The sequence below is a fragment of the Capra hircus genome, chromosome 28 (assembly GCF_001704415.2).
Source record: "Capra hircus breed San Clemente chromosome 28, ASM170441v1, whole genome shotgun sequence".
NCBI classification, from domain to species: domain Eukaryota; kingdom Metazoa; phylum Chordata; class Mammalia; order Artiodactyla; family Bovidae; genus Capra; species Capra hircus.
This window is the reverse complement of record NC_030835.1, coordinates 35,235,377-35,262,899: the sequence shown is the minus strand read 5'-3', so window position 1 is coordinate 35,262,899 and position 27,523 is coordinate 35,235,377. Positions and strand designations below refer to the sequence as shown.

The 27,523-nt window shown below is 38.9% G+C and overlaps 1 protein-coding gene across 1 annotated transcript in view; it reads left to right on the top strand.

The window, feature by feature from the left end:
- The window catches only part of RYR2 (ryanodine receptor 2), an 814,256-nt gene that overhangs the window by 448,949 nt on the left and 337,784 nt on the right, over positions 1-27,523 (top strand). Inside the window, exons 18-23 of the mRNA XM_018042460.1 lie at positions 14,649-14,767; positions 15,098-15,231; positions 16,632-16,873; positions 21,166-21,358; positions 22,457-22,673; positions 24,317-24,421. Coding sequence (XP_017897949.1) covers positions 14,649-14,767; positions 15,098-15,231; positions 16,632-16,873; positions 21,166-21,358; positions 22,457-22,673; positions 24,317-24,421 — 1,010 coding nt within the window. The remainder of the gene's footprint in view (positions 1-14,648; positions 14,768-15,097; positions 15,232-16,631; positions 16,874-21,165; positions 21,359-22,456; positions 22,674-24,316; positions 24,422-27,523) is intronic.

The following is a 27,523-nucleotide window of genomic DNA, read 5'->3' as shown; positions in this document are numbered from 1 at the left end:
CTAAATCACTTTAGTGGTTTTCAACTCTGTGCGACCCCATAGACAGCAGCTCACGAGGCTCCACCGTCCCTGGGATTCTCCAGGCAAGAACATTGGAGTGGGTTGCCATTTTCTCCTTCTCCGATGCATGAAAGTGAAAAGGGAAAGTGAAGTCGCTTAGTTGTGTCCGACTCTTAGCGACCCCGTGGACTGCAGCCTACCAGGTTCCTCCATCCATGGGATTTTCCAAGCAAGAGTACTGGAGTGGGTTGCTATTGCCTTCTCTGAATGGACATCTAGGTCGCTTCCATGTCCTAGCTATTGTAAACAGTGTTGTGATGAACACTGGGGTACATGTGTCTCTTTCAATTCTGGTTTCCTCAGTGTGTATGCCCAGCAGTGGGATTGTTGGGTCATCATTGGAAGGATTGATGCTGAAGCTGAAACTCTTGGCCACCTCATGCGAAGTGTTGACTCATTGGAAAAGACCCTGATGCTGGGAGGGATTGGGGGCAGGAGGAGAAGGGGACGACAGAGGATGAGATGGCTGGATGGCATCACTGACTCGATGGACATGAGTTTGAGTGAACTCCGGGAGTTGGTGATGGACAGGGAGGCCTGGTGTGCCGTGATTCATGAGGTCGCAAAGAGTCGGATACGACTTACAAACTGAACTGAACTGAAGGTAGTTTTATTTCCAGTTTTTTAAGGAATCTCCACACCCTACTCCATAGTGGGTGTACTAGGTTGCATTCCCACCAACAGTGTTAGAGGGTTCCCATTTCTCCACACCCTCTGCAGCATTTTTTGTTTGTAGACTTTTGGATAGCAGCCATTCTGATTGGTGTGAGATAGTACCTCATTGTGGTTTTGATTTGCATTTCTCTGACAATGAGTGATGTTGAGCATCTTTTCATGTGTTTGTTAGCCAGCTGTATGTCTTCTTTGGAGAAATGTCTGTTTAGTTATTTGGCCCATTTTTTATTGGGTTGCTTATTTCTCTGGAATTGAGCTGCAGGAGTTGCTTGTATATTTTTGAGATTAATTCTTTGTCCGTTGCTTCATTTGTATTATTTTCTCCCATTCTGAAGGCTGTCCTTTCACCTTGCTTATAGTTTCCTTCATTGTGCAAAAGCTTTTAGGTTTAATTAGGTCCCATTTGTTTATTTTTGCTTTTATTTCCATTACGCTGGGAGGTGTGGGTCATAGTGGATCCTGCTGTGATTTATGTCAGAGAGTGTTTTGCCTATGTTCTCCTCTAGGAGTTTTACAGTTTATGGTCTTACATTTAGATCTTTAATCCATTTTGAGTTTATTTTTGTGTAAGATGTTAGAAAGTGTTCTAGTTTCACGCTTTTACAGACCACTCTTTGACCAGTTTTCCCAGCACCACTTTTTAAAGAGATTGTCTTTTCTCCATTATATATTCTTGCCTCCTGTGTCAAAGATAAGGTGTCTGTAGGTACATAGATTTATCTCTGGGCTTTCTATTTTGTTCCATTGAGCTATATTTCTATCTTTGTGCCAATATCATACTGTCTTGATGACTGTAGCTCTGTAGTATATTCTGAAGTCAGGCAGGTCGATTCCTCCAATTCCATTCTTCTTTCTCAGGATTGCTTTGGCTATTCGAGGCTTTTTGTATTTCCATACAGACTGTGGAATTATTTGCCCTAATTCTGTGAAAAATACCATTGGTGGCTTGATAGGGATTGCATTGAATCTATAGATTGCTTTGGGCACTTTACTCATTTTTACTATATTGATTCTTTTGATCCATGAACATGGTATATTTCTCCATCTATTTGTGTCCTCTTTGATTTCTTTCATCAGTGTTTTATAGTTTTCTATATATAGGTCTTTTGTTTCTTTAGGTAGATTTATTCCTAATTATTTTATTCTTTTTGTTGCAGTGGTGAATGGAATTATTTCCTTAATTTCTCTTTCTGTTTTCTCATTGTTAGTTTATAGGAATGCAAGGGATTTCTGTGTGTTAATTTTATATCCTGCAACTTTACTATATTCATTGATTAGCTCTAGTAGTTTTCTGGTGGAGTCTTTAGGGTTTTCTATGTAGAGGATCATGTGAGATCCTCTATATGAGGAATCTATGTGAGGATCCTCTATGTGAGATCTATGTGAGGAACAGTGAGGGTTTTACTTCTTTTTCAATCTGGATTCCTTTTAGTTATTTTTCTTCTCTGATTGCTGTGGCTAAAACTTCCAAAACTATGTTGAATAGTATTGTTGAGAATGGGCACCCTTGTCTTGTTCCTGACTTTAGGGGCTTTTATAGAAAGATGGCTTGTATGCCAGGTCTTTACACCTCAGAAAGGAGCATATATACAGAAGTGGTCTCCCTAGCCTCTAACTAACCAGCCACCTAAAAATTTAGATGAGGAGCGTGTGAACGAGCGAATTCACAAGGGCGGGTGGTCAGTTGGCACCTGTTATGGTCACTTCCCTATCCTTGGAGGATTCTAGTACTCTCCTAAAATTATACTGGCTCCAGCCACCTGGGCTGCTGCTACCCATTTTGCAGCCAAGGGCAAGCAGTTGTCTTACAGCAGCCTTATATTAATACTTGTCCCACCTGTCCTGGGTGCCTGGTCTCCATCCAGGCTGCAGCCACTATCTCCACCAAGTCAAGAGAGCCTTTGTCTCCCAGAGTTTTTTGGGAAGTTCCTAGAATTCAGGTTTCCATCCTGCCTCCTTAGAGTCTCCATAAGTTGGTATGAAGATGGGAGTGTTCACTCCTTTTGCTGTTTTTGTTTCTCCCTGCATGTAGTCTTTTAGGGTGGCTTCCACAAAATCCAGACTTCCCAGGTGACACAGTGGTAAAGAATCTGCCTGCCAATGCAGGAGACATAGGAGACATAGGTTCAGTCACTGGATCTGGAAGACCCCATGGAGGAGGAAATGGCAGTATTCTTGCCTGGAGAATCCCATGGATTGAGGAGCCTGGTGGGCTACAGTCCATGGGACCACAAAAAGTTGGACACAGCTGAACGATTGAGCACTTGTCTACTCTACAGAATCCTGGTTAACTAGAGAAATAAAAGAGGAAATCTTTTCCTAGAATAGCTGGATAATCCAGGAAGGACTTACTTAATAAAAATTGCTAATTAAAAACAAAATCACAGTGATCTTTACATTTTACAGGATTGGTTTCTAGTTCTCTTGGATACTGAACTTCTGTCCCATTGCCATGGACAAAAATGAAGTTTCACCTTTTATTTTTAATTTTATTGAAGTATAGTTGATTTACACATGAGCTTTTCTGTGTTGCTGCTAATCAATGGGTTTTTTTTTTCCTGAAATTTTCTTCTAATCAGAGTTGTACATTCAGCATTTCTCTACCTTTTCCTATTTTTTAATTTTTATCCTCTGTTTAAAGTGAAACATAGTTTATAATGTTTCCTTACTGGTCCTTTTTATTTCACTTTATTTGTCTTTTATGTTATTTTGTTACAACCATAAAATAATAACAGGTGTTTATATAACAATACTTGGATCCAAGCCCTATTCTAAAAATATTGCATGTATTATTTCTCACAACTGACCCCAAGGGCCTTCTATGTTGGTGTAGCTACCAGTCTGATTCTTTTCACTCCTCTCTGAAATGGACTGGTGAAAGTTCACCAGTGGCCTTGTGCCTACTTGGCTGGCACAAGGTAAAATCTCCTGATTAGATTCCTCCTGGTAGGTAAAGTTAGACCAAATACAAGACTTCTACTCTGTGGCTTATTTCTGGTTTTTCCATGCAGACCCTCAACAAATTTGGTTCAATCCTAGAAAGCCCTGGGCATGAGCCATGATCAGAAAGTAGGACAGTTAAGTTTGATCCCAGATGGAGCTCTCAAAGTTTTAGAAGCCAAGTAAGAAGCATGTAAGTCTCATGATAAAAAGCAAACTGTGAGGAGCATGTTCCCCCATCCCAGCATGTGGACGCTTCCAATATCATTAAGTTCTTTCTAGACACTTCGTTACATCCTCAAAGGTTTTTCTTGCTCATGAGGATATAAACAATTCAGGAAGTTACAGCCATAAACATTTTAAGGCAAATGGCTCTGGGAGTAGGGTTTACAGCAAGATCGTGTAAAAGCCTTTCACACCTGATTCAAGGCTGGTTTTTGTGTATGTGTGTGTTTGCCTGATGTATAGGATTCACTCAGTTTTTTAGTTCCTTTAAAATGAAACTGTTCCGTATATACATGTAGATGTAGTGTGTTCTTGGGAGGAGGTGAGTTCAGGATCTCCCAATGTCACTTTTAATCTGTCAGTTCAGTCGCTCAGTCATGTCCAACTCTTTGCGACCCCATGGACTGCAGCACACCAGGCACGCCAACGTCACTACCTTGAACCAGAACCTTGAAATATTTTCTCCTTTGAAAGTTTTGTGTGCTCCTTTCATTGAGTGGACAAGATTTTGGAAGAGAAGAACAGTTGACCCTTGAACATCATGGGGCTCCTGGTTGCCGACTCTCTGTGCTATTGAAAATCCACGTGTAACTTTACAGTTGGCTCTGTATGTGCAGTTCCACATCCACAGATTAAATCAGCCTTGGATCATGTACCACTGTAGTACATATTTAGTGAACAAAATCCACACAGAAGTGGACTTGCCAGTTCAAACTGAGTTGTACATACTCCAGCAATAACTCGCACTAACATCCTGATGGGATAACTTCTGATATTTTTTGAAATATATGTATTATTACACCAATAAATATACTTTACATAGTTGCAATCCTAATATATATCCAGTTTTGTATCTACTCTTGAAAGTTTATATTATACATTTCTGTGTCATTATTAGAAACTTCACAAATCATTTCTATAAAAGTTATTATGTTGCAGAAACCAGTACTCAAGAAACCAAGCACCACACTCAGAGAGTTGGAGAACTTAGGCAGGCCCAGAGGAGTAACACTCCAAGCTCTGAGCCCTGAACAAAGGGGTTACAGAGTTTTTATAGATGGACTGTAGTGGGCAGCACTAGCTGTTACTAGGCTGATTTAAACTAAGGGGTCTCATGTGCGCAGGAACAGTGGTCACGATGGGCAGGGGAATGCCTGTCCTGGACAGGCATGATTAAGCAGGTTTGCAGGGGCTGGGTGGTTGCAAAGAGTAGGGCAAGGTGAGTGAGATAAACTCCAGTTCCTAGGATTGCAAATCCTGACTTTCTGAGACTACATGACCTACGTGATCCAGACTTTGCAAGGGGCAAGGTGAGTTACAGAGGCAAAAGGAGGTAAAATTTTAACTATTCCTCTTCATTCCCTGCTCTTGATGCTTCTGTCACTTGTTGTAGAAAGCATCATCTCATGTTTTGGTAGGATATTCAGAGCTCCCCTTCCTTTAGGGGGCTATATTGAGCTATTACCATTTGTAACTTTATGGATTCAATCCGAGAGGTTGTGAAGTGGGTAATTGCATTGAGAATACAGGGCCAAACAAGACTGCCACAAAGAACATGAAGAGAGGACTGGCTAAAGGGAGAAATCGCAATGTTCAGCTCCAGATATTATTGTTCCAGTTACCCCAGGAGTTTGCTAGTTCCTGTCTCCTTTTTTTGATCCATTGATATTTTGATAGCCGGATCCTCAAGCTTCCACCGTGTGCTGACCAGCCGGCTGCTGGAGTGTGGCTGGAGCAAGGCTGTAGAATCCTTAAGCTTCTGTGGTGCGTTGACTAGTCAGCTCCCAGAGCGACTAGAGCAGGGCTCAGCATCCTTCATGGGTGAGGGTCATGGTTTTTGGAACCAGCCCTTGAGGAGGTTTTTGGGGTCCTGAACTGCTTTCCAGGTGTCCTGATCACAGAAAGTCGCTGTCTTCTTACTCTGGTGTGGTGGGTCTGAGGGATGACATCTGTAACTTTATCAGCAGTAGGGGTTGTCAGGATGACCGTGTGAGGGCCTGTCCAATCTGGCTGAAGTGGTTCCTTTTTCCCGTCTTTACCCATACCTCATCTCCTGGCTGATAGGGGTGAACCCAGTTGCCCAGTGGAATGGGCAATATGGTGGAAGGCTTCTCCCAGTGCCTGGAGGTGTTGGAACATCTCCAGGTCAGTTGGTGGTGGTCTCCCTTGAGCGTTTTTAATCACCGGGGGTGGTCTCCCATATAAGATCTCAAAGGAAGAATAGCCTGAGGACCTTGGGGTTCATTTACGGAGGGCAGTGAGAGTCCACAGAATAAGACAGCTTGTTCTAGCACTGTCTAGGTGTTGGCTGGGGGATATCCTTGTCGTACTAGTACTTGGAGTAACAAACTTATCAAGAAAGTTAAAGATATATTGCCCAAAGATTAATAGACCTAGGAAAGCTGCTGAGGTGCTAGCTAGGAGAACCAGTCCAGACATTGGTTTGCGATATTAGTGTTTCTCTAGGTATGAGAAGATGCAAGAATTTGAACTCATACAAATCTTTACCTGAAAACATCTGACTATCTGAAGGCCTGTTTTTCTGGATTTTCTCAGAGCACAGAGTGCCTTATTTCTTGTCTCCACCCTGAACTCCTTTCATGGGGATGTTTAAGGTCAGCATCTTGTAGTGGTCACGACTTAATCTTTGTAGAGGTAGCTGGCAAGGGCTAACTTCCAGTCAGCAGGGCCCCTTTATAGCCACATATTTGACCATGTTTGGGGGCATTTCATGGTCATTGTGTCCCGTGGTGCTGGAAAGGCTCTTTCCCAGGTCTAACAAAGATTCCATTGACAGGCCACTCAATGTGTTGTCAGTAGACCAGGCCTTGTAAGTAGCAAAAGTCTCTGGATCGTACCTGTCTTACTAACCTCTTGGTCCAGGCAAATATTTCCTCTTGTTGCTTCTTCCCATATCTCGAGTTACATTATTATAATTATTGATCTCATATGGAACTGCATATCAGCATTTTATCAGAGGCTCAGTCACACATTTGGTAACGTAAGATATAATCTTCTGAAACAAGCTACATAGAAAATAATATAGCTAGCAGTCATAAGTAAGTTCACAAGCAAGAATTTAAGTCAAGAACTTTTATTGAGTATAGCCCAGTATACTCCAGGTCATCTGTCTTCATTAAATGATTATAGCCAAGTGTTAATGCAAAGAAATAGAGGAAAACAACAGAATGGGAAGGACTAGAGATCTCTTCAAGAAAATGAGAGATACCAAGGGAACATTTCATGCAAAGATGGGCTCAATAAAGGACAGAAATGGTATGGACCTAACAGAAGCAGAAGATATTAAGAAGAGGTGGCAAGATACACAGAAGAACTATACAAAAAAGATCTTCATGACCAAGATAATCATGATGGTGTGATCACTCACCTAGAGCCAGACATCGTGGAATGTGAAGTCAAGTGGGCCTTAGAAAACATCACTACGAACAAAGCTAATGGAGGTGATGGAATCCCGGTTGAGCTATTTCAAATCCTGAAAGATGATGCTGTGAAAGTGCTGCACTCAATATGCCAGGAAATTTGGAAAGCTCAGTAGTGGCCACAGGACTAGAAAAGGTCAGTTTTCATTCCAATCCCAAACAAAGGCAATGCTGAAGAATGCTCAAACTACCACACAATTGCACTCATCTCACACGTTAGTAAAGTTATGCTCAAAATTCTCCAAGCCAGGCTTTAGCAATACATGAACCGTGAACTTCCTGATGTTCAAGCTGGTTTTAGAAAAGACAGAGGAACCAGAGATCAAATTGCCAACATCTGCTGAATCATGGAAAAAGCAAGAGAGTTCCAGAAAAACATCTATTTCTGCTTTATTGACTGTGCCAAAGCCTTTGACTGTGTGGATCACAAGAAACTGTGGAAAATTCTGAAAGAGATGGGAATACGAGACCACCTGACCTCCCTCTTGAGAAACCTATATGTAGGTCAGGAAGCAACAGTTAGAACTGGACATGGAACAACAGACTGGTTCCAAATAGGAAAAGGAGTATGTCAAGGCTGTGTATTGTCACCCTGCTTATTTAACTTCTATGCAGAGTACATCATGAGAAACGCTGGGCTGGAAGAAGCACAAGCTGGAATCAAGATTTCCGGGAGAAATATTAATAACCTCAGATATGCAGGTGACACCACCCTTATGGCAGAAAGTGTAGAGGAGCTAAAGAGCCTCTTGATGAAAGTGAAAGAGGAGAGTGAAAAAGTTGGCTTAAAGCTCAACATTTGGAAAACGAAGATCATGGCATCTGGTCCCATCACTTCATGGGAAATAGATGGGGAAACAGTGGAAACAGTGTAAGACTTTATTTTTTGGGCTCCAAAATCACTGCAGATGGTGACTGCAGCCATCAATTAAAAGACGTTTACTCTTTGGAAGAAAAGTTATGACCAACCTAGATAGCATATTCAAAAGCAGAGACATTACTTTGCCAACAGAGGTCCATCTAGTCAAGGCTATGGTTTTTCCTGTGGTCATGTATGGATGCAAGAGTTGGACTGTGAAGAAAGCTGAGTGCCGAGGGATTGATGCTTTTGAACTGTGGTGTTGGATAAGACTCTTGAGAGTCCCTTGGACTGCAAGGAGTCCAGTCAGTCCATTCTGAAGGAGATAAACCCTGGGATTTCTTTGGAAGGAATGATGCTGAAGCTGAAACTCCAGTACTTTGGCCACCTCATGCTAAGAATTGACTCAACAGAAAAGACCCTGATGCTGGAAGGGATTGGGGGCAGGAAGAGAAGGGGACGACTGAGGATGAGATAGCTGGATGGCATCACTGACTCGATGGATGCGAATCTGAGTGAACTCTGGGAGTTAGTGATGACAGGGAGGCCTGGCATGCTGTGATTCATGGGGTCACAAAGAGTTGGACACGAGTGAGCAACTGAATTGAACTGAATCCCCTGGTTGTACATCATGAAGCATCTGACCTTTATCTAAAGACTGAGATAAGCTTTAGAAACGATCTTAAGAGTGTTCTTTTTAATAACTTAATTAAACCTTTTAGCAATATAACATAACAAGAAACTATCTCACAAGTGAGATAGTAAGCACAGACGTTAATTAACAAAACTAGAACTTAATATTTAGTGAAACATGATTTTTTCTTTTTTTGAAGAACTCACTGTGAGGGTATTAGCAGTGTAGCCATGTAAGGCTTTAACCCATCAACTAAAAATGAGGTCTGTCAGGGAGCTGGGAAAAGCCAAGCGGCTGTCTTGGATTTCCCATAGCCCTGGCTCGTTGATTTTCAGCTGTTGTTTATCCATTTTTAATTTCCTGATTTAAGAGCAAGCTATCACCATGTTTTAAGGACATCAAGATAGCAAAAGTCTAACCATGTGGGGTTATTTTTTGTAGAAGCAGAATGAGCTTTGTCTACATGTAGCATAATCTTAAATAATGTTTATTTCCTTTACCAAAGAAACAAAAAGACTTTAAAAACATATATATCACTTAAAGGAAAGAAATTCATAATCTGTTATCGAAAGCTGTATTTTAAGAAAACTTTGTTCTTTAAACAGAAAGAAGACCAAATTCCAGTCTGGTACGAGCTTACTGTTAATAACAAAATTTGTTTATGTGTTTAATCTTAGAAAGTCTTTTCCACAAATCTTGAAGATCTAGCCATCAGATCTATATGAATTTCACATAATTTTAGAATATCTATATCAGTAACATCAACCATACAACATAACCTGAAAAGATTTTTCACCCCTTCTTCCCATGTAATTTAACATGTTCAGTGAACCCAGGTAGCTTAATAGCTCTTTGGGATGCTCAGGGGCCCTCTGAAGCATCCCAAAGTTAGCTAGAAGTCAAGTTATTTAGGAAGTTTTATTGGTAAATACCAAAAGGGTTTATAACAGTCACGTAGGATCATATAAGTTACTGTGAAATAATAGTTATTTACTTAGCCAAAATTAACAAAAGATTTCAAAGGTAAATATAGAACAGAGCAATTAAGAGGTAAAAAAACTTAAATCTATTATTAAAAGCATTCAACATCTGAAGAAAGTATGTCCTCTTAACAGAGAGAAAGGCCGAATTTAGGTTTTTGCACCAGCTTACTTTAAACTCATTTAGGTAAGCTTAATTAAATTTATTTTAAACTTAGTCAGTCCTAACCATGTACAAAACTTTTTCAGGGTTCACCTTCCACCAACCTTTTAATCACTTTCTGTAACAACCACCTGTAAGTCAGACCTACTTTCTTTTCCCTTTATAAAATGTAATTTTATTTTTTATATCTTCTTTATTAAAAACATACATCCTACTTTCTTATTAGATCAGCAAGCAAACATTGATACTAATATTTAATATTGATATTTAATATTGACTATTTCCCAATTCACTTGAATTTGAAATTTATTTAGGTTAATTTTTCTTATATTTAGAATTGTTTGATTTGTAAGTGCTTACTTTTCTTTAGGCCAATTAAATTAGAACTCATTTACAACTTCAACAATATTATCAGAAAAAAGACATACACTAAGACATACATAAATCCAGACAGACAGACTGACAGAGATCTTATAGTTTTCTGTTTGATATTTAAAATATCTCTTTGGCCACCCCCCCCCCACCCTTTTTTTTTTTCCCCACTTCACATTCTAATTTGCCCAAGGGTGAGGTCTCAGGCAAAGCTGGCTGTGTATTTCAAGGACATGGAAAGGGTTAACTTCAAGCTTTTTCCTGGGCAGGTCTTTTTACCAGCTAGTTGTTTTTAATTGCATATGCAAGAAGAATTGGTTTTGCAGTTTCCAAAAAGAAAAAATTCTCTCACTCCATTCAATTAGCAATCAGGCACTCACAATCATTCAGAGGTTATCATAATGCCTCCATTCTCCTGAGTCCCCAGGTTTCCTTAACTGTTGCACCCTTCCTGGGAGCCCCAAGGTTATCAGTCATGATGCCTCCCTTCCTCCTGAGTCCCCAGGTCTCCCTATCCAATGCTCTCTTCCTGAGAGCCCCAAGGAGGTGATCAGTCATTGGGGTAGGTTCCCGCTTGGGGACCAGCCCTGGGGCCTCACCTTATCCTGTGGCCATTCCTGGTGAGTTGGTCCGTCCCTCCACTGAGTCCAGTTGGGGCACAGCTGTTGGGAGAGTCAGAACACTGGTCCAAAACAGACCCTGAATACCATCAGGTGGGGCGCCTCCTTGTTTGTCTCAGGGTTCCTTCACTCCAGCCAGGCCGAGCCACCAGTCAGGCTGCTCAAGGGGCCGGCGTGGTTGGAATCTCGCTGGGGCCTCCAGAAATGTTGCAGAAACCAGTACTGGAGAAGCTAAGCACCACACTCAGAGAGTTGGAGAACTCAGGTTTATTACGCCGGCAGGCCCAGAGGAGTTCACAAGCTCTGAGCCCTGAACAAAGGGAGTACGGGGTTTTTATAGACAGACTGTAGTGGGCAACACTAGTTATTTTAAACTAAGGCGTTTAAACTAAGGCTGGTTTAACCTAAGGGGTTTTCGCACGTGTGGGAACAGTGGTCAAGATGGGGTGGGTGATGCCTGGCCTGGACAGGCATAATTAAGCAGGTTTGCAGGGGCTGGGCGATTGCAAAGAGCAGGACAAGGGTGAGTGAGATAAACTCTAGTTCCTCGTATTGCAAGTCCCCACTTTCTGAGACTACATGACCTACATGATCCAGACTTTGCAAGGGGCAAGGTGAGCTACAGAGGCAAAGTTTTAACAGTTACAGCAGGTAACATTTTAAATTTCCTCTTCAGTTAAATTTATGAAATAAATTTTTGTCTTATTTGGGTTTGTTTTTTTTAACACTGTGTAGCATGCTCGTAATTCTTTCATTTAAATAATTCTGTTATAATCTACCAAGGTTTCAAGGTTTTCTTTGAGAAGCTCACCGTAAATTTTATGTGGTATTGCCATTCCTGGGTCTTATTCAGTGAATTTAAAATTTAAATGTTAAATCATCTTTTGTCAACTATTGCCATTATAATGTTAAGCATTGTTTCCTCTCGATTTTTACACAGGCTTTTGAGGCGTATATCAGGGTCACAGAGGTGGACACGACTGAAGTGACTTAGCAGCAGCAGCAGCAGCAGCTGTCAGTCTTGCTAGTCTTGACTTTTTGAAAATTATGCTTTTGGTGTTTCTAATTTGTTTCCCTTTACAAATTTCTTATTGTGAAACAAAAAAACAGTTTACCTGCATTTTATTCCAACATTTGAAATTAAAAACTGTTTTCTTCCACTGTTTATTTTCAGAATCAGAGCTTTTGACTTAAAAATTAATGACAACCTAGAAGCTGAGTTATGTTTGTTTTGTGGGAATTTGTAGGACTTCAGGCCTGGGAGACAGCATCTCAAGTAACTCTGAGAGAAGTGCTCCTAGGAGGCAAGGGGAGGAGCCAGGGCAGGCAGTCTGAACATTAAAATATTATTGTTAATTAAAGAAAACCAGATATACCAACTTAAGGAATTTACAGTTTTTCTATACATGGGAAGGTGCCAGAGTCTGGGCTAATGAAATCATTCCTTTGATATGTAACCTCACCTCTCTGGGTTTTTCACATCCTGAGCTCCCTTGGGGCTCACCTTAGGGAGTGGCTGCAGCCTCATGGCTGTTGTATCGCAGATATTCTTCTCCTTCCTGAGTGCCCTTAGGGCTCACCAGCTCATCTTGGAGGGCTGGAATTGCTGATGACTGTGACATCCTTATTTATTGGTATGGCAGGAAAATTTTCATTTCTCAGTGGCAGTTAGTTCGTTTCAACTGTTTGCTTATTTGTTGGATCTGATATGGCTCCATTGGGAAAAAAAAAATTTGATAACTCAAAACTCTGAAAACCCATTAAAATAGGTTGAACAGGAGAAAAATCAGAGATTTCTTTTCACATTGCTATTCTTCCATTTTTGATTTGTGTTGTTCTTTCCAAAAATTTAGTCTTTAATCTTTTCTAATATACTTAGGTGTGTAAATGCTGTTGGCTTTCATGAATGTTTATTTACAGAAATAATTGATTTTTTAAAATCTTGTACCTGTTTTTTCTTAAGGGTTACATTTTATATCAGAGATGGGTTAACTTTTTATGTAAAAGGCCAGATAGTAAATATTTTAGGCTCTGGAATCACAGGACTTTGTTGCTGTAGCCACTCAACTCTGCCTTTTTAGTGCAAAGGCACCCTTTGTATTATTTGATGTTTCTCATGCTTTGGAGACTAAGAAACATTTTCTACTGTAAACATCCAGGAGAGTGATTGAGCTCCATTGGTTAGGATGCACTGCTGCAGAGTCATACTTTTAGTGCCAAGAAGATGTGTCAATGAATGGATGTGTATACACAGTACAACTTTATTTATAAATATAGACAGCCATGTGCTCTATAGTAATATGAAATAGGAAGAAAACAAAAAACATCAGAATGACATATGACATCAGGATGACTAACCTATTAAAAATGCTTTTCCCTTCCTGTTATTTTAGTTTCTTTGTGCTTAGAATAAAGGAGTTTATTTTATTGCTTACTTTTTTAATAGCAGAGATAACTTCCATAACTTTACATAAAAATCTTCTTTAATTTATCCATTAGTCTATTGTACAATTATTTTCTAGTCTCTTTGATTTTCAGCTGGCATGGATTTTTGGGATACGACAACAGATATTGAACCACACCAAAAATTAATTTAACCTTTTTGGGTATTTTTTTTCACTGAATTTACATCTGTATATTTTGAAGAATTAAGTCATTGGTGAAGAAATTAGCATTAACACCCCTTGTAATGGATTGGGGTTCAGATCAAGTGTCATTTGTGACAATTATAGTGAATTACTTCTATACAATTTGTACACCTGAGTACTTTACATTTCTGTTCTGAGAAAGTGATCTCCATTTGAAATGAATAAACCTTTCTACAAGGTTCCTTTGAGATCCTTCTTAGTACTAGGTAGCTCTCAGACAGTGATCACATGTTCTAAATGTTATGTTTAATTGCTGCAAATGAACTACATTCTCACTGTTGACCAGGCAGCCTTGCTTTGAAAGTATAAATACACATGGACACATTTAGCTTTGCAATTTCACACTAAAATTTCTGATAATGAAATAAATTTCTTATTTCTATTTTAAACTGTAAGAAAATATATATTCTATTTTGTCCTCTCTGATGACTAATGCCCCAAAATATTACCATTCTTATTCAGGTTTTATATACTATATTTTTCTTTTTGTGTAATCTTGTATATATCTCTTATTCTGTACACCAAGAAACAATCTCCAGAAGAATGTAATGATCTCCATGAGTTAGATGCGTTGGTGCAGAATTATGCTTTTAGCATCTGAAATCTTCCTAAACTGGCCATAATCTACCTCTTCCATCTCCTACTGGCTTTGTACCTCAGGCACATCAGCTCTGCCCAACATTCAAGACTTCAGTCAGCCCATGTTTCCTATCTGGAAAATGGTCATGTGTGAGTTCTCTGTGGCCCCACTTAAATGTTACTTTCTTTCATTTCTCTATAGGCAGAGTTACCTGCTTACTTAGCCGAACACTGTATATTTGCCTTGTTCTCATTTGTTATCATATTTGGTTATCAGCCCTGCCTCCCAGACACCAGCTGTCCGTTATCACAGATATTCGGAGACAAACATATTGAGCACATAATTATACTACATTCAGTCAACACCTCAATAAACACATAGAGAAGAGGAAAGTCACTGATCATTGTAGACTAGTTAATCATATTTTCCCCCTTTCTTTCTTTTCTGTTTAGGTATTCTTGAAGTTTTACACTGTGTGTTAGTAGAAAGTCCAGAAGCTCTAAATATTATTAAAGAAGGCCATATAAAATCCATTATCTCACTTTTAGACAAGCATGGAAGAAATCACAAGGTGAGTGAACCATTTTATTGCCTGAAATGAATTCGGGAATAATTTCAAACATACTCTTTAAAAAGATAATTTTTGAAAGATGTGTCATTTTCCATGTTTTTCACTTTTTAATTTCAATCAGATAATACTGTGTAGAGCTTATGCATAGCACCAGTGGGAGAATGGAGCAGTTCTCAGTTTGTGGACAATAAGTGGACACATTGCTATCATGTTTAAAGTGACTGGGTCAGCAGTACCTGGAGGGAATGTGTTTCTGTTTGTGGAAATTACTGCTGATGCTTGAATCTGAAAAGGGAATGAGAGCCAGCTGAAAGGGATTTCACTTTTCAGGTTCTGGATGTCCTATGCTCTCTCTGTGTTTGCCATGGAGTAGCAGTCCGTTCTAACCAGCATCTCATCTGTGACAATCTTCTGCCAGGAAGAGACCTGTTATTGCAGACACGCCTTGTGAACCATGTGAGCAGGTAGGTTTAGATAGACCGTGTCACCAAACTGGGTGTATAGCAAGAATTCAGATATCCAAAATACAATAAATTCCACAAATCAGTGAAACTACATTTCCAGTTAGATCTACTTTCCAAGGGGTCAGACATTTTTTTGGGTGCCCTGTGCCAGCCACAGTGTCAGATTCTTTATAAGCATTCTCTGCTGTTTGTGTGTGCATGTTTTATAAATTAAAATTTTTGAACTGAAAATGAGACTTGAGTCTAATTCCAAAGATTGAGCTCTTAACCACCATGTTATAATGCCTTCCGTATGTAATAATGATAATATTGAATATAATTAAGAAGACATTATGTGTGATAGCAATGACTTTGATACACTTAGCATAGTGTTTAGCAGCTATCCAGGAAACACTTGCTACTTCACCACGTTTCAAACAAAAATGTGGGGTTTAGTATGTATTTCTCCTCTGTGTTTTTTTTTTAAACACAAATTTATTGTGTGTGTGTGTGTTTTTTTTTTAAGATTGATTTGAGACTTCCTTTATTGTTCTTTCTGCACTAGACCTGTTGTTAATGAGTGGTGTTCCTGAGACTTTCTCTAATCCATAATGTTAATTTAGGGTTAGGATCCCTTCATAAAATGCAATTAAAATACAACTAACTAGAGACTCTTCATAGCGAGACATAGAGAATAACGAAGATGATTCCTCACTTTGGTTCCTTCACTCAAGGCTATAACTTGCATCAGCCTCAAACCCTCTATGACAAAAAAGCTTAGCTTAGGAAAATGTCTCTATGTCCTGCTGCTAAGGCGTGTCAGTCGTGTCCAACTCTGTGCGACCCCATAGACGGCAGCCCACCAGGCTCCCCCGTCCCTGGGATGCTCCAGGCAAGAACACTGGAGTGGGTTGCCATTTCCTTCTCCAATGCATAAAAGTGAAAATTGAAAGTGAAGTTGCTCGTTAGTGCCGAACTCTTAGCACTCTATGTCCTGTATTAATGATAACTCCATTAATTCTGGGGCCTGATGCTACCCTGAGTGTCTCCCCTTAAATATGGTTTATGATGTAAAAATAGGTTGAAGAACAGTTAAGAAAAAATGTAGTAGACTGTTGAGTGATGTAACCAAATTTTCCCAAAAGCAAACATAAGTCACTGAACATTAACTGTAAGATTGGCTTGTTAGAGTAGACTTCAGTGATTGTTTCAATAATTTGTTGCACTTAAGGAAACATTGGGTTGCCCAAAAAAGTCAATGAGGTTTTTCGGTACAATGTTTTGGAAACCCAAACAAACTTCTTGGTCGATGGAATGTATGTTTGAGAAGCAGGACTAATTCAGGATAGCATGATGTAATAAATTGAGACAATGAAAGGTTTATTTGGATTTTCTCACATGCTGTTCCCATCTCTTCAAAGCATGAGACCCAATATTTTTCTGGGTGTCAGTGAAGGATCTGCACAGTATAAGAAGTGGTATTATGAGTTGATGGTGGACCACACTGAGCCATTCGTGACTGCTGAAGCCACTCACCTGCGAGTGGGCTGGGCTTCCACAGAGGGGTACTCACCCTACCCTGGAGGGGGTGAAGAGTGGGGTGGAAATGGTGTCGGAGATGACCTCTTCTCCTACGGATTTGATGGCCTTCACCTCTGGTCAGGTAAGTACCATCCATTTTCCTTTACAGTATTCTTGAAGGAAATCGTCTGCCCTTACTATATATTTCCATAACCTATTTGTGTGGCTCATGTCAGATACATTGATTTCAAAAATACAACACTAAAGTGATGAAAGAGGTACGAGTAAGTCAAAAGCAAAATTTCACTAGAGGAAAAAGAAAACTCTTAAAGTTATAGTACATCTCCAAAAGAATTCATTGTGTATGAATGATGTATATCAGAAGTGGCATTCTGATTCACGAATTGAATGCAAATACTTAAGTGTTTCCTACTTACTTTAGTTGGAATGCTTTAGTGCAACGCTTCAGTTTCCAGTATAAACAGGAACAACAACAACAAAAAATCCTGGAAAATAATCATAATAAAAAGACTAAGTTTCATCTCTTGGTTGATAGTTTCATGTCAGGAATGGGTAAGTTATTAACTGTACTATGAGGAAACAGTCCAAAATCAAATGATGTGTTGTTTCAGAAGTGTGGAGCTGTTAAAAAATAAATGTATAGCTCGTTTCACTAGCTAACAACCCTAAGCTTTAATGATTGAACATATATTAAAAATTAGTAATATATAAAAATATACTCTTTTCTGATTTATTAAAAAGATTTGATTGGCTCTGTTTAAAAGTTTAGCTTTTAATTATATAGATACTAGATTTTATCTGGATTCTGCAGACTTATGCTTATATTCATAAAGCTGCATTTAGAATGAATCCAAACTGGTTTTATAACACATTTAACCTATAGAAGGGGGCTCCTGGGTGGTGCTAGTGGTAAAGACTGTTGCCAACACAGGAGACTTGAGAGACGCACGTTCGATCCCTTGGTTGGGAAGGTCACCTGGGTAGGAAATGGCAACCTGCTCTAGTATTCTTGCCTGGAAAACTCTGTGGACAGAGGAGCTGGTGGACTACAACAGAGTTGGACGTGATTAAGAACACACAACCTACCAAAAATATGCAGAGGTTTCTTACATTACAAAAAGTTAAACTTTACCTCTTATGGGCAAATCAAATGATATTCATTTATTAATGCTGTATAAATCATAAATTATGAAAAGATATTTTAATTTAAATTTAATGAAAGCCTATAAGTCTGTGGTAAGGGGGTTTATAAATGAAAGCACTCTATATTTGTGTTGAACAGAAATGTTTACTAAATCTTCCCTTTATTCAGTGCCAACAGCTCAGTAGCCTGGAAGAGATGAAGCTGTATTTTGGATATTTTGTCTAACCTGTGGGGCACTGGTTGGGGCCCAGGCTACATCTTATACACTGTGTACTGTGCTGGTCAGAAAGAGTCACAGTGCTCGTTCCAAAATTTTTCTACTGACCAAAAAGGCAAAGAGCCCTAATTCAGAAGACCTGACAAACATAAAATAGAATTAAAGTCTGTTTTATAATACATTTCAACTATTGTCCTTTAGAGGTCATCCTCTGTGTACCTTCACACATCACTGCACACAAAATGGGTCTTCAGGTGGATGAATGAAACAGGTTCACTTGTTTTCTCATTACATAGAATTTAGGGGAAAACAAAACATGACTCTGTTTTTATTTTCTTTTAATGCTGCATTGCATCTAATTTCAGCCATATAACTTCACTAAATAGTGAAGTTTGCATTTAGTTTGAAGCTTTTTCTATCAATACAGGGAAGAACTCAGAGCTTCTGGAATTGGACTGTGTCCATTATGCCTTTTATGACTAAGTGTCTGTTAAATAGAATGATAGAAAGAAAGTGAAGTCGCTCAGTCATGTCTGACTCTTTGCGACCCCTTCGACTATAGCCTACTAGGCTCCTCTGCCCATGGAATTTTCCAGGCAAGAGTACTAGAAATGGGTTGCCATGTCCTTCTCCAGGGGATCTTCCCAACCCAGGGATCGAATCCAGGTCTCCCGCATTGCAGGCAGACGCTTTACCATGTGAGCCACCAGGGAAGCAATAAGAGCAACAGAAACATTCTGTGAATCTATCACAGAAAGGAGGATAGGTTGTGGAATTTCAGGAGAAAGTCACCTTGAAACTTTAATTTACATCAAGAGAACATACTTGACTGTTTTTCCAAATGGCAAGAGAATATGTGCTCTGCCATGCCTGTAGTTGATCGCTGTGTTCTCTTAAGCCACTGGGATTGCTTGTTAATTTTAGATTCATGATCAATAAAGGCAGATCTAAATGAATTGGCTTCTGACTGAGTTACCATGGTTAAATTCATTTTAAGTTGCATAATCTTCTCAGGTTCACTCTCCTATTCCTTTTCTTTCTAATAGTTGAGGTAGAATTTAAAGTATTAAGGATCTGTGATTTCTGGAGTCAGGGGGGAAACACTTAGCTTTTTGTGATTGGAGAGTAGAGTTGTTCCTTGGTACCAGAGTTTGGTTCGTCAGCAAAAGTTTTGATCTCTGTTTTCGTTTCTTCTTCCCACCTTAAACTTTGCACGGCATTGCTGTGTTCCTCCTCGTGGAATGATTCTGTTTCTAGCATCTGCATCTTCTGTGTATTAGGGTCAATAGTGTGTAAAAAATCTCGGTGTTTTGAAGAATTTAGGTCTAACAGAGTGAAGGAATGTCAGAGAATAGGAGAGGACAGAAAGGTAAGGATTCTCTCATAGGACCTGTGAAAAGCCCACTGCTGTCTTCCTTTCTGGCTAATGTAGAAAATACGAATGTAGTTCTCATGTTGATTTGCTGCGCCCGTTAAGTCATAAATGCAACTAGGAACGCTTCCCAGCAGATTCAGCAGTGTCAGTGCCACTGAAACCAAGGGCTTAGGTTGGTTGCTAGTGATCTTTCCCCTCTAACCTAATTGTTTCAGGCATTACAAAACAGTTTACCATGGGGACTTGTAGGTAGTCATTAGTTTTGGCATACTCATTCCTCAGACTGAACAATATACTTGGATTATAGTAAATATCTGTTGACTGCTTCCCAGGTGGCTCAGTGGTAAGGAGTCTGTCGAGGAAATGTCTACCCACTCTAATGTTCTTGCCTGGGAAATCCCATGGACAGGGGAGCTTGGTGACTATAGTCCGTGGGCTTGCAAATGAGTCGGACATGACTTAATGACTAAACAGTAACAAATATCTGTATAACCGCATTATCAGCTACAGATCTTGATACATACAGGAATACAGACCTTTGTCTGTGAGTTCTGTTGCTTTTTGCATGATTTTCTTAAACAATTCCCTTTATTGTATCGAGGAAATTCTAGAGGGACCACTTCATAATGAATTTACTACTTGCAAATTTGAGTATTGGTAAGATTAAAAATCTATATATTTTATCATGTAGATCTGCCCTATTTTTGGCATTTCAACATATTGTTGGTGAAAATCTGAACATGCTAGAAATTTTAAATAGGTGTTATAAAAAATTCAAAGCTGGCATCATCAAATCTATTTTTGTTTCTGCTCAAATTGAAAAATACTGTATGTTTACATTTGTGAGCATGTGTGTTTGGGAGAATCTTGTCTTCTTGTTTTCTAGTTTGCCCATAGGACTCATAGGCCAAGAAGTTCTGACACAGTCAAGAATGAGTGTAGATCATAGGTTGGCCAGGGCAAGAAATGACATTTATCCAGTATCATTTTCATGGCTCAACTTGTATCCTGCTGTTTCCTACTTAAGAAGCCAACCAAGGTCTTGTAGGAAATAAATTATAGAACAGAAACAAACCAACTGATGTGTATTGTCTCTCAACCATCAATGCACACATGATCATATTTTCTGTTTTCTTCAGTATCCTTTTATGTGTTTATTTTATAAAATAAAGGGAATTTAATCTTTGAGATGGGGGGCTGAAGTGAATACCTTTCATGTCTGAGACTCTGTTCTTGTATAACATTAATTTAATCATCATAACAACTCTGCAAGGCAATGGCATTTGGTTTACAAGAAATCAAGGCTTATAGAGGTTAAGTAATTTGCTGATGGTAAAGTAGATATCTGACTTCAAGTCTTTCCCTAGAGGTTTTCCCCTGACATCATTATGTTATCAACTCTAGGGTGATATCTGTATCAAATACCGTCCATCTGCATGCAAAGTTTTCTGCATATCAGAAGGTCCATTTTACGATAAAAGTAGCATTGTTCCTAGAAAAAGCAACAGTTTTTTTTTTTATTAAAGATCTGACATATAACATGAATATGTATTCAAGATTTATTCTAGGCCAGTACTATTCATTGTCACTGCCTATTCAAATCTCTGACTTGATCTCTGACGATGATTTTCTCTGAGATAAAAAGACATCGTCCTCCTTAAATGTGTTTCCCCACAGGTTGTATTGCCCGGACTGTCAGCTCACCAAACCAGCATCTCTTGAGAACTGATGATGTCATCAGTTGCTGTTTAGATCTAAGTGCCCCAAGCATCTCCTTCCGAATTAATGGACAACCTGTTCAAGGCATGTTTGAGAATTTCAACATTGATGGCCTCTTCTTTCCAGTTGTCAGTTTCTCTGCAGGAATCAAGTTAGTATCGCTGTTTTTTTGGTCTGTTTGCTTTCTCATTTCCCATTCTTTCACAGAAGACTCTGCACTGCCGTCACGCTTGCCCCACTAACCTGCTCTCCTGGGCATCCGTCTACAGGGCATTTTTGCCCTGTAGCAAAATGTTCCTTGAAGCAACAAGCACCCTGTTCCTTGAAGGTTGGAGATAAGATTAATTCAAGAGGGGAATCTCAGGAGGCTGAGTGCTTTGTCCATATATCCAGCCATTTAAATAACTCAGTCTAATATCTCTTACTTTATCCAGCATCCAGAAATATTTCCAGTCCACTTAAGTTCACTTTTTTCTTTACTAAGGGTAAATACATATGTTGGATTAAAAATGTCACTAATTTTTTCATATTTATTTTCATTCATTTTTCTTTTCATTATAATCTGGACTCTACTCCAAATCCCCTCATTTCTAGAGAAATGACACATTTTTGGGTGATCAGGTCAAGATGACTCCTTTACTTGTCACCCTCTACTTGTTATGCTTGTAAATAATCTGCTTATAATTAGTTGGGTCAAGGTGGTTATCTCTAACCCTTTGCTTTTTTGCTACTACCAGAAGGAAAGAGTAATTGAAATGATAATTCAGTATCAAGAAGTGTCATTTAAGTTCCCCTAAGAAATTTCACAGGGAAATTGAATGCTACAAAGTGACTGTTTTTTCTTTTTATCAGATCTCATCCAGCCCTGTAATTTTAAGTATTGATATATATAGGTATTTAGATCAAGTCTGTCTTCCTCTGTTGGTTATTTGGGCACCTTGAGGTATTAAATGACCAAATCCTACAGACATATGTTTCATTCACATAGGAATATGGTGTATGTGCTTTTATTATTTCTCCAGAGAGTGATAAGTTTTTGCTGAGCAATTAACATAATTTGATCAGGTTTTACTTTTATGATTAGAGGCTCTTAAACTCTGTTACTGACTTTATGATGGTTCTTAGGGGAAAAGATGTGACTTCTGACAAAGTTAATTTTATACTAAGAATTTATTCCTTGGATTTTGTTGATTGTGAGACTTTTCTGTATGCCAGAGCTACAACTTACCCTGACATGCATCCTTTTTAGAGTACGCTTTCTGCTTGGGGGGAGACATGGAGAATTTAAATTCCTTCCTCCGCCTGGGTATGCTCCTTGTTATGAAGCTGTTCTGCCAAAAGAGAAGTTGAAAGTGGAGCATAGCCGAGAGTACAAGCAAGAAAGGACTTACACGCGGGACCTCCTGGGCCCCACGGTTTCCCTGACACAAGCTGCCTTCACACCAATCCCAGTGGACACCAGCCAGGTACCGGCTCGTCAGCTGTGATGGCAGCATTTGAATCACAGCCAGTCTACATGCAGTGGGTTTCAGACTCCTTGGACTGCAACCTATAGGAATGCATTTCACAGTAATACAATTTATATGTATAAGTGGAGCAAGTTTCATAAAATAATGCTTACCTTTACTGTCTCCACTTACTCACTCTGAGTCTGTTCTGTTTTTTTAGTGTTTTTAAGTCACTAAATTGATTTGATAATGTACAATTGGACCACAACCTAAGTCAATGCTTACTAATTTTAGAGTGTTTTTTACCTAAGGTAGTGGAATTTTAAATTTCTTCTCCTTGCCTATATACAGTTGCCACTTTAAAGTGATTTAACTGACTTTTATCTCAGGTAGAGTTTGAGATCATAAACTCTAGAGTCAAAATGTCTTGGATCCAGTGCATGCTCTGAGACTTGAAAAAATTGTTCATCTCATTGATTGGAATGCTGATTCCAATGTATTATTATTATATATTGGATATATTATTCATGCTCTTCTCTTTCATAGATGTGAAATTATCCTGACACTGACACTGAATTAAATATTGTTTTATTTTGATGGTGAAGTAATTTCAGTCCAGTTGGTTAGATATCCATAGTTTGTTCATTAGCTTTCAAAGATCAGAGGCATTGCTCCTGAAGCCTGATACAGAATTAAGAGCAGGCCTCAGACACCTCTGTGGTTTAGTGCCTTGAAACGTATTTCCTATCTCTCCCTGCCAGCTTTTTATATGATGCATAACATAAGCATGCTTTGTTCACGGCTCACATTCTGTGTGTATTGCCATTGCTGGAACAAGGCAGGGTGTATATGGTGCTTTCAGAGTTGAGCAGTAAGCATGATTAGAGGGTGGAAACGGGCTGGAACAGACAGTGAGATTCCATGGTGTCTCTAGCATTTAGGATTTCCTGAAACCTGGATAATCTCTTGTTTCGAAGGGAAGGAGGCAATGCTGGCTTGCTCCCCATGGAAACTCCACCCCATCCATGGACATTGTAGGCAGTTGCCTGCTATCTGTGATGAGGGACTGATTGTGGGGCAATGTCTGTTCATCATCAGACATGCACAGCCAACCCCTCACCTTGAAAGTCATTTTGTGTTCTTTATGAAGAGGCCATTAAACTTCCCCTTTTTAATGGAAACATGTTCAGATTTTTCCCCCTGAGGCTTATATTTAGAAACCACTGAAAGTAACAGAGTTAAGGGATGATAAATCATTGCCATCAGATATTTCTAAACTCAGCAGATTATATTTTGGACACTGAATTGCCTTCCTCCTGTTGGTTTAAGAACTCTGGAGTGATTTCTCTTTTTGAATAATGCGTATTCCAGTGATTATCCCACATCCATTAAGACTTTTAATGATAGCTGTCCTCAGTACTCCTCTGTTTTCTTTCTTTCTAAATTTTGTTCCTAAATTCCCCAAATTGACCTAATAATTATGTAGATACCTAGTTTTGTAAATTTAGAATGGATTATCTGGAACCTAGTTGTATGATTACATTTTAATGGTTGAGGAGACGATTTTATTTAGTTCAATTCACAGTCACAACAGTTAACTTTGCATTTTCTGGCATTTGTTTCTGATGCATGTTTTCTTTTTTCTCTTTTTAAAATTTTAGATTGTGTTGCCTCCCCACCTGGAGAGGATACGAGAAAAACTGGCAGAGAATATCCATGAGCTCTGGGTGATGAATAAAATTGAACTTGGCTGGCAGTATGGTCCGGTACATAATTTTGAAATTTATTCTCAGATTCTGTTAATATCTCTTTCTGAAAATATTGCTTCTTCTCACTCATCCTGCTGTATGGCGACATGAATTGATCTGATTGAGTTTTTTCACCCTAAGCTTTACCTTGTGTGCAGTTTTTCTTTATGAGAGGGAATGACGTTAGTGGTGGGGTCATTGAAGGATGGCTTAGTTGCTTAGACAATTGAAAAGTTATTAGTATTCAGGTTGAAAGTTACATTTTTTAAATCAAAGTTAACATATACAGACAATAGGCATTGATTTCTAGGGAACTTAGGAAGAAATTTCATTGAAACTGAAAGTGAAAACTGAAACTGGAAAGAAAGAAGGGAACTTACTCTCCTAACTGATGTTTCTTTTAGTCCAGTTGTATTTAGTAGTGTAAGTCCTCAGAGCAGAGGTTCATGGTTGGTTTCATAAGTGGAAGACAGGCTGAGAAAGAATCATTGCATATGTTTCCAAATGATTATTGTTTAGAGAACTTATAGTTTATCAATAAAATTTAGGTAAAACCAGAACGACTTCCGTGTAATACCGGTGTATTATATACCTTTTTTTAGCAGGACTGTGGCAGAGCTTTCACTTTTATGATATTAATAGTCCAACTATCCCAAAGTTTATAACACTTATATTTGACTGAATATAGAAATGAATGTGTTCAGCCCAGTCATAATTTATTGCATTAAGCTTTGAATACTGACATTTAGTATTAGTGTTAGTAGTAATACCATGCTTGTTGTTGATTATTGCTAAGTCACATCTGACTCTTTACGACCCCATGGACTTGTAGACAGCCAGGCTCCTTTGTCTATAGGATTTCCCAGGCAAGAATACTGGAGTGGGATGCCATTTCCTTCTCCAGGGGATCTTCCTGACCCAGGGATCGAAGTCGTGTTTCCTGCGTTGAAGGCAAATTTTTTACCACTGAGTCACCAGGGAATGCCATGCTACTTGTACTGATTCGTGTGTTTATTTATTTAGAGCTTTGTCTTTTCACTTACAGGTAGTGGGCTAACCTTCCTAATAGCACCCTGGGCTGTGTGTTATTATTTCACATTTACCAGTGATGCCACTGCCGATGATTCAAATGCCTTGACAGCTAGTTACTGTGCTGCAACTAGGGTCCAAATTCTCTAGTTTCTAGTCTAGAACTGTTTTTCACTATAAGACTTGCTGATGCATGATCAGAAATGGGATCCTTCCATTAATTCAGTGATAGTTAGACAGTTGTCAAATCAGCAAGCACTTAAAGTACCTTATTAAGTCTGTGGTTTTATGCAATATTCTTTGACTTTTAAAAATTGAGGAAGTGAATGAGTGTGAAATAAGATACTTATCATTAATTAAAGTCAGTAAGAGGTGAGATATTGTAAAAGTATTCTTAGTCAATTGACAGAGGAATTACAGACAAAATTTACCATAAGATTCGAGATAGGGAAAGATTTGAATTACACACGAAATTCAGAGAAAGATAATTAGAGGCTAGGATTTAAAAAGATCTCACACAAACAAATAACTCACCCCCCACCAAAAAGAAGCATAGTAACAGGCATTGTTTAATAGTTTTTACACTCAAAAAAGATGATTTCTATTGCAAGCTTCTATAGGTTGCCTAAATGATTGCATTCTACAATGAACTTCGTTATGTTTCTTCTTCTAAAAAAAGAGGAAATAAAAGGTCTCATTATATAATATCTATTCTTGCAGTGAAATTCAGTTCATTCACACACTGTAGCTTTATTGCTACTAGTTTGCAGATGCTGAAAGGGAGCACAGCGCTTCTGAGCCAAACTGTGGCCAGTTACGCTTTACCTGGTCTGAGACTGATGACAGCAACGTGGGGTTTTACCTGCCTCCAGTGGGGAGATTAAGCACTTAGTCTGTTGCTGTGGTGCTGGCACCTGGCACCTTTTCTGGGACAGGGAATAGACCAAATACTTGCTGAAAGAACGAAATGGTTTTTTTCTTAGGTCTTATGCTGGACAAGCACAACCACAAGTATCCTATCAGATCAGTAATTTGGGAGAGTCTCAGACTGACACGTGAAGAGGTTTCACATTGTCCTTCCATCTCATACTTGACCTTGTGTCTTCTTTGATTTGGGCTCTCCTGAAACTCTTTTCCAATCAGTGTCTTTGATCCCTGACTGTATCATCTCTGTTATTCTAGACTTAGGTACGCCTCTTACTGAGACCAGTTCCATAAATTCTTTAACATTTTAAATGGTGTGTTCCAGTTTTTCTCTGAGTTAATATTTTGGAAGCTTTATTGAGATATAGTTCACATGCTGCACAATTCATCCGTTTAAGGAGTGCAGGTCCATGTTTGTTGTTACTGTTTTTCCCTGTCAGTTACCTTTTATTTTTTAATTTACTAATTTTAAATTGAAGGATAATTGATTTACAATATTATATTGCTTTCTGCCATACAGCAACATGAATCAGCCATAGGTATACATATGTCCCCTTCCTCTTGACGCTCCTTCCTACCCCATCCCACCCCCCTAGGTTGTGACAAAGCAGTGGTTTGAGCTCCCTGAATCATACAGTGAGTTCCCATTGCTGTTTTGCATGTGGGACTGTGTATGTTTCCATGCTGCCCTCTCCATTCGTCCCGTGCTCTCATACCCCCCTGCCCCGTGTCCACAAGTCTTTTCTCTATGTCTGCATCTCCATTGCTACCCTGCAAATTGATTTATCAGTACCGTCTTTCTTGATGCCGTATATATGCATTAATATACAATATTTGTTTTTCTGACTTCACTCTGTATAATAGGCTATAGAGTCATCCACCTCATTATAACTGACTCAAATGGGTTCCTTTTTATGGCTGAGTAATATTCCATTGTATAGCAACTGTGTTTTTCTTTGGAGTAGTTTGAACTCTTGAATAAATTGTGGATTTTTGTTTTTATTTTTTGCAAAGAAATTAGTTTCTTTAAATGTCTATAGGGTGTATTTCACTGGAGCATCATGCGAGAGCTCTATTTTTTTAAAAATTTATTTATTTTTTATTGGCGGATAATTGCTTTACAGAATTTTGTTGTTTTCTGTAAAACCTCAAAATGAATCAGCCATA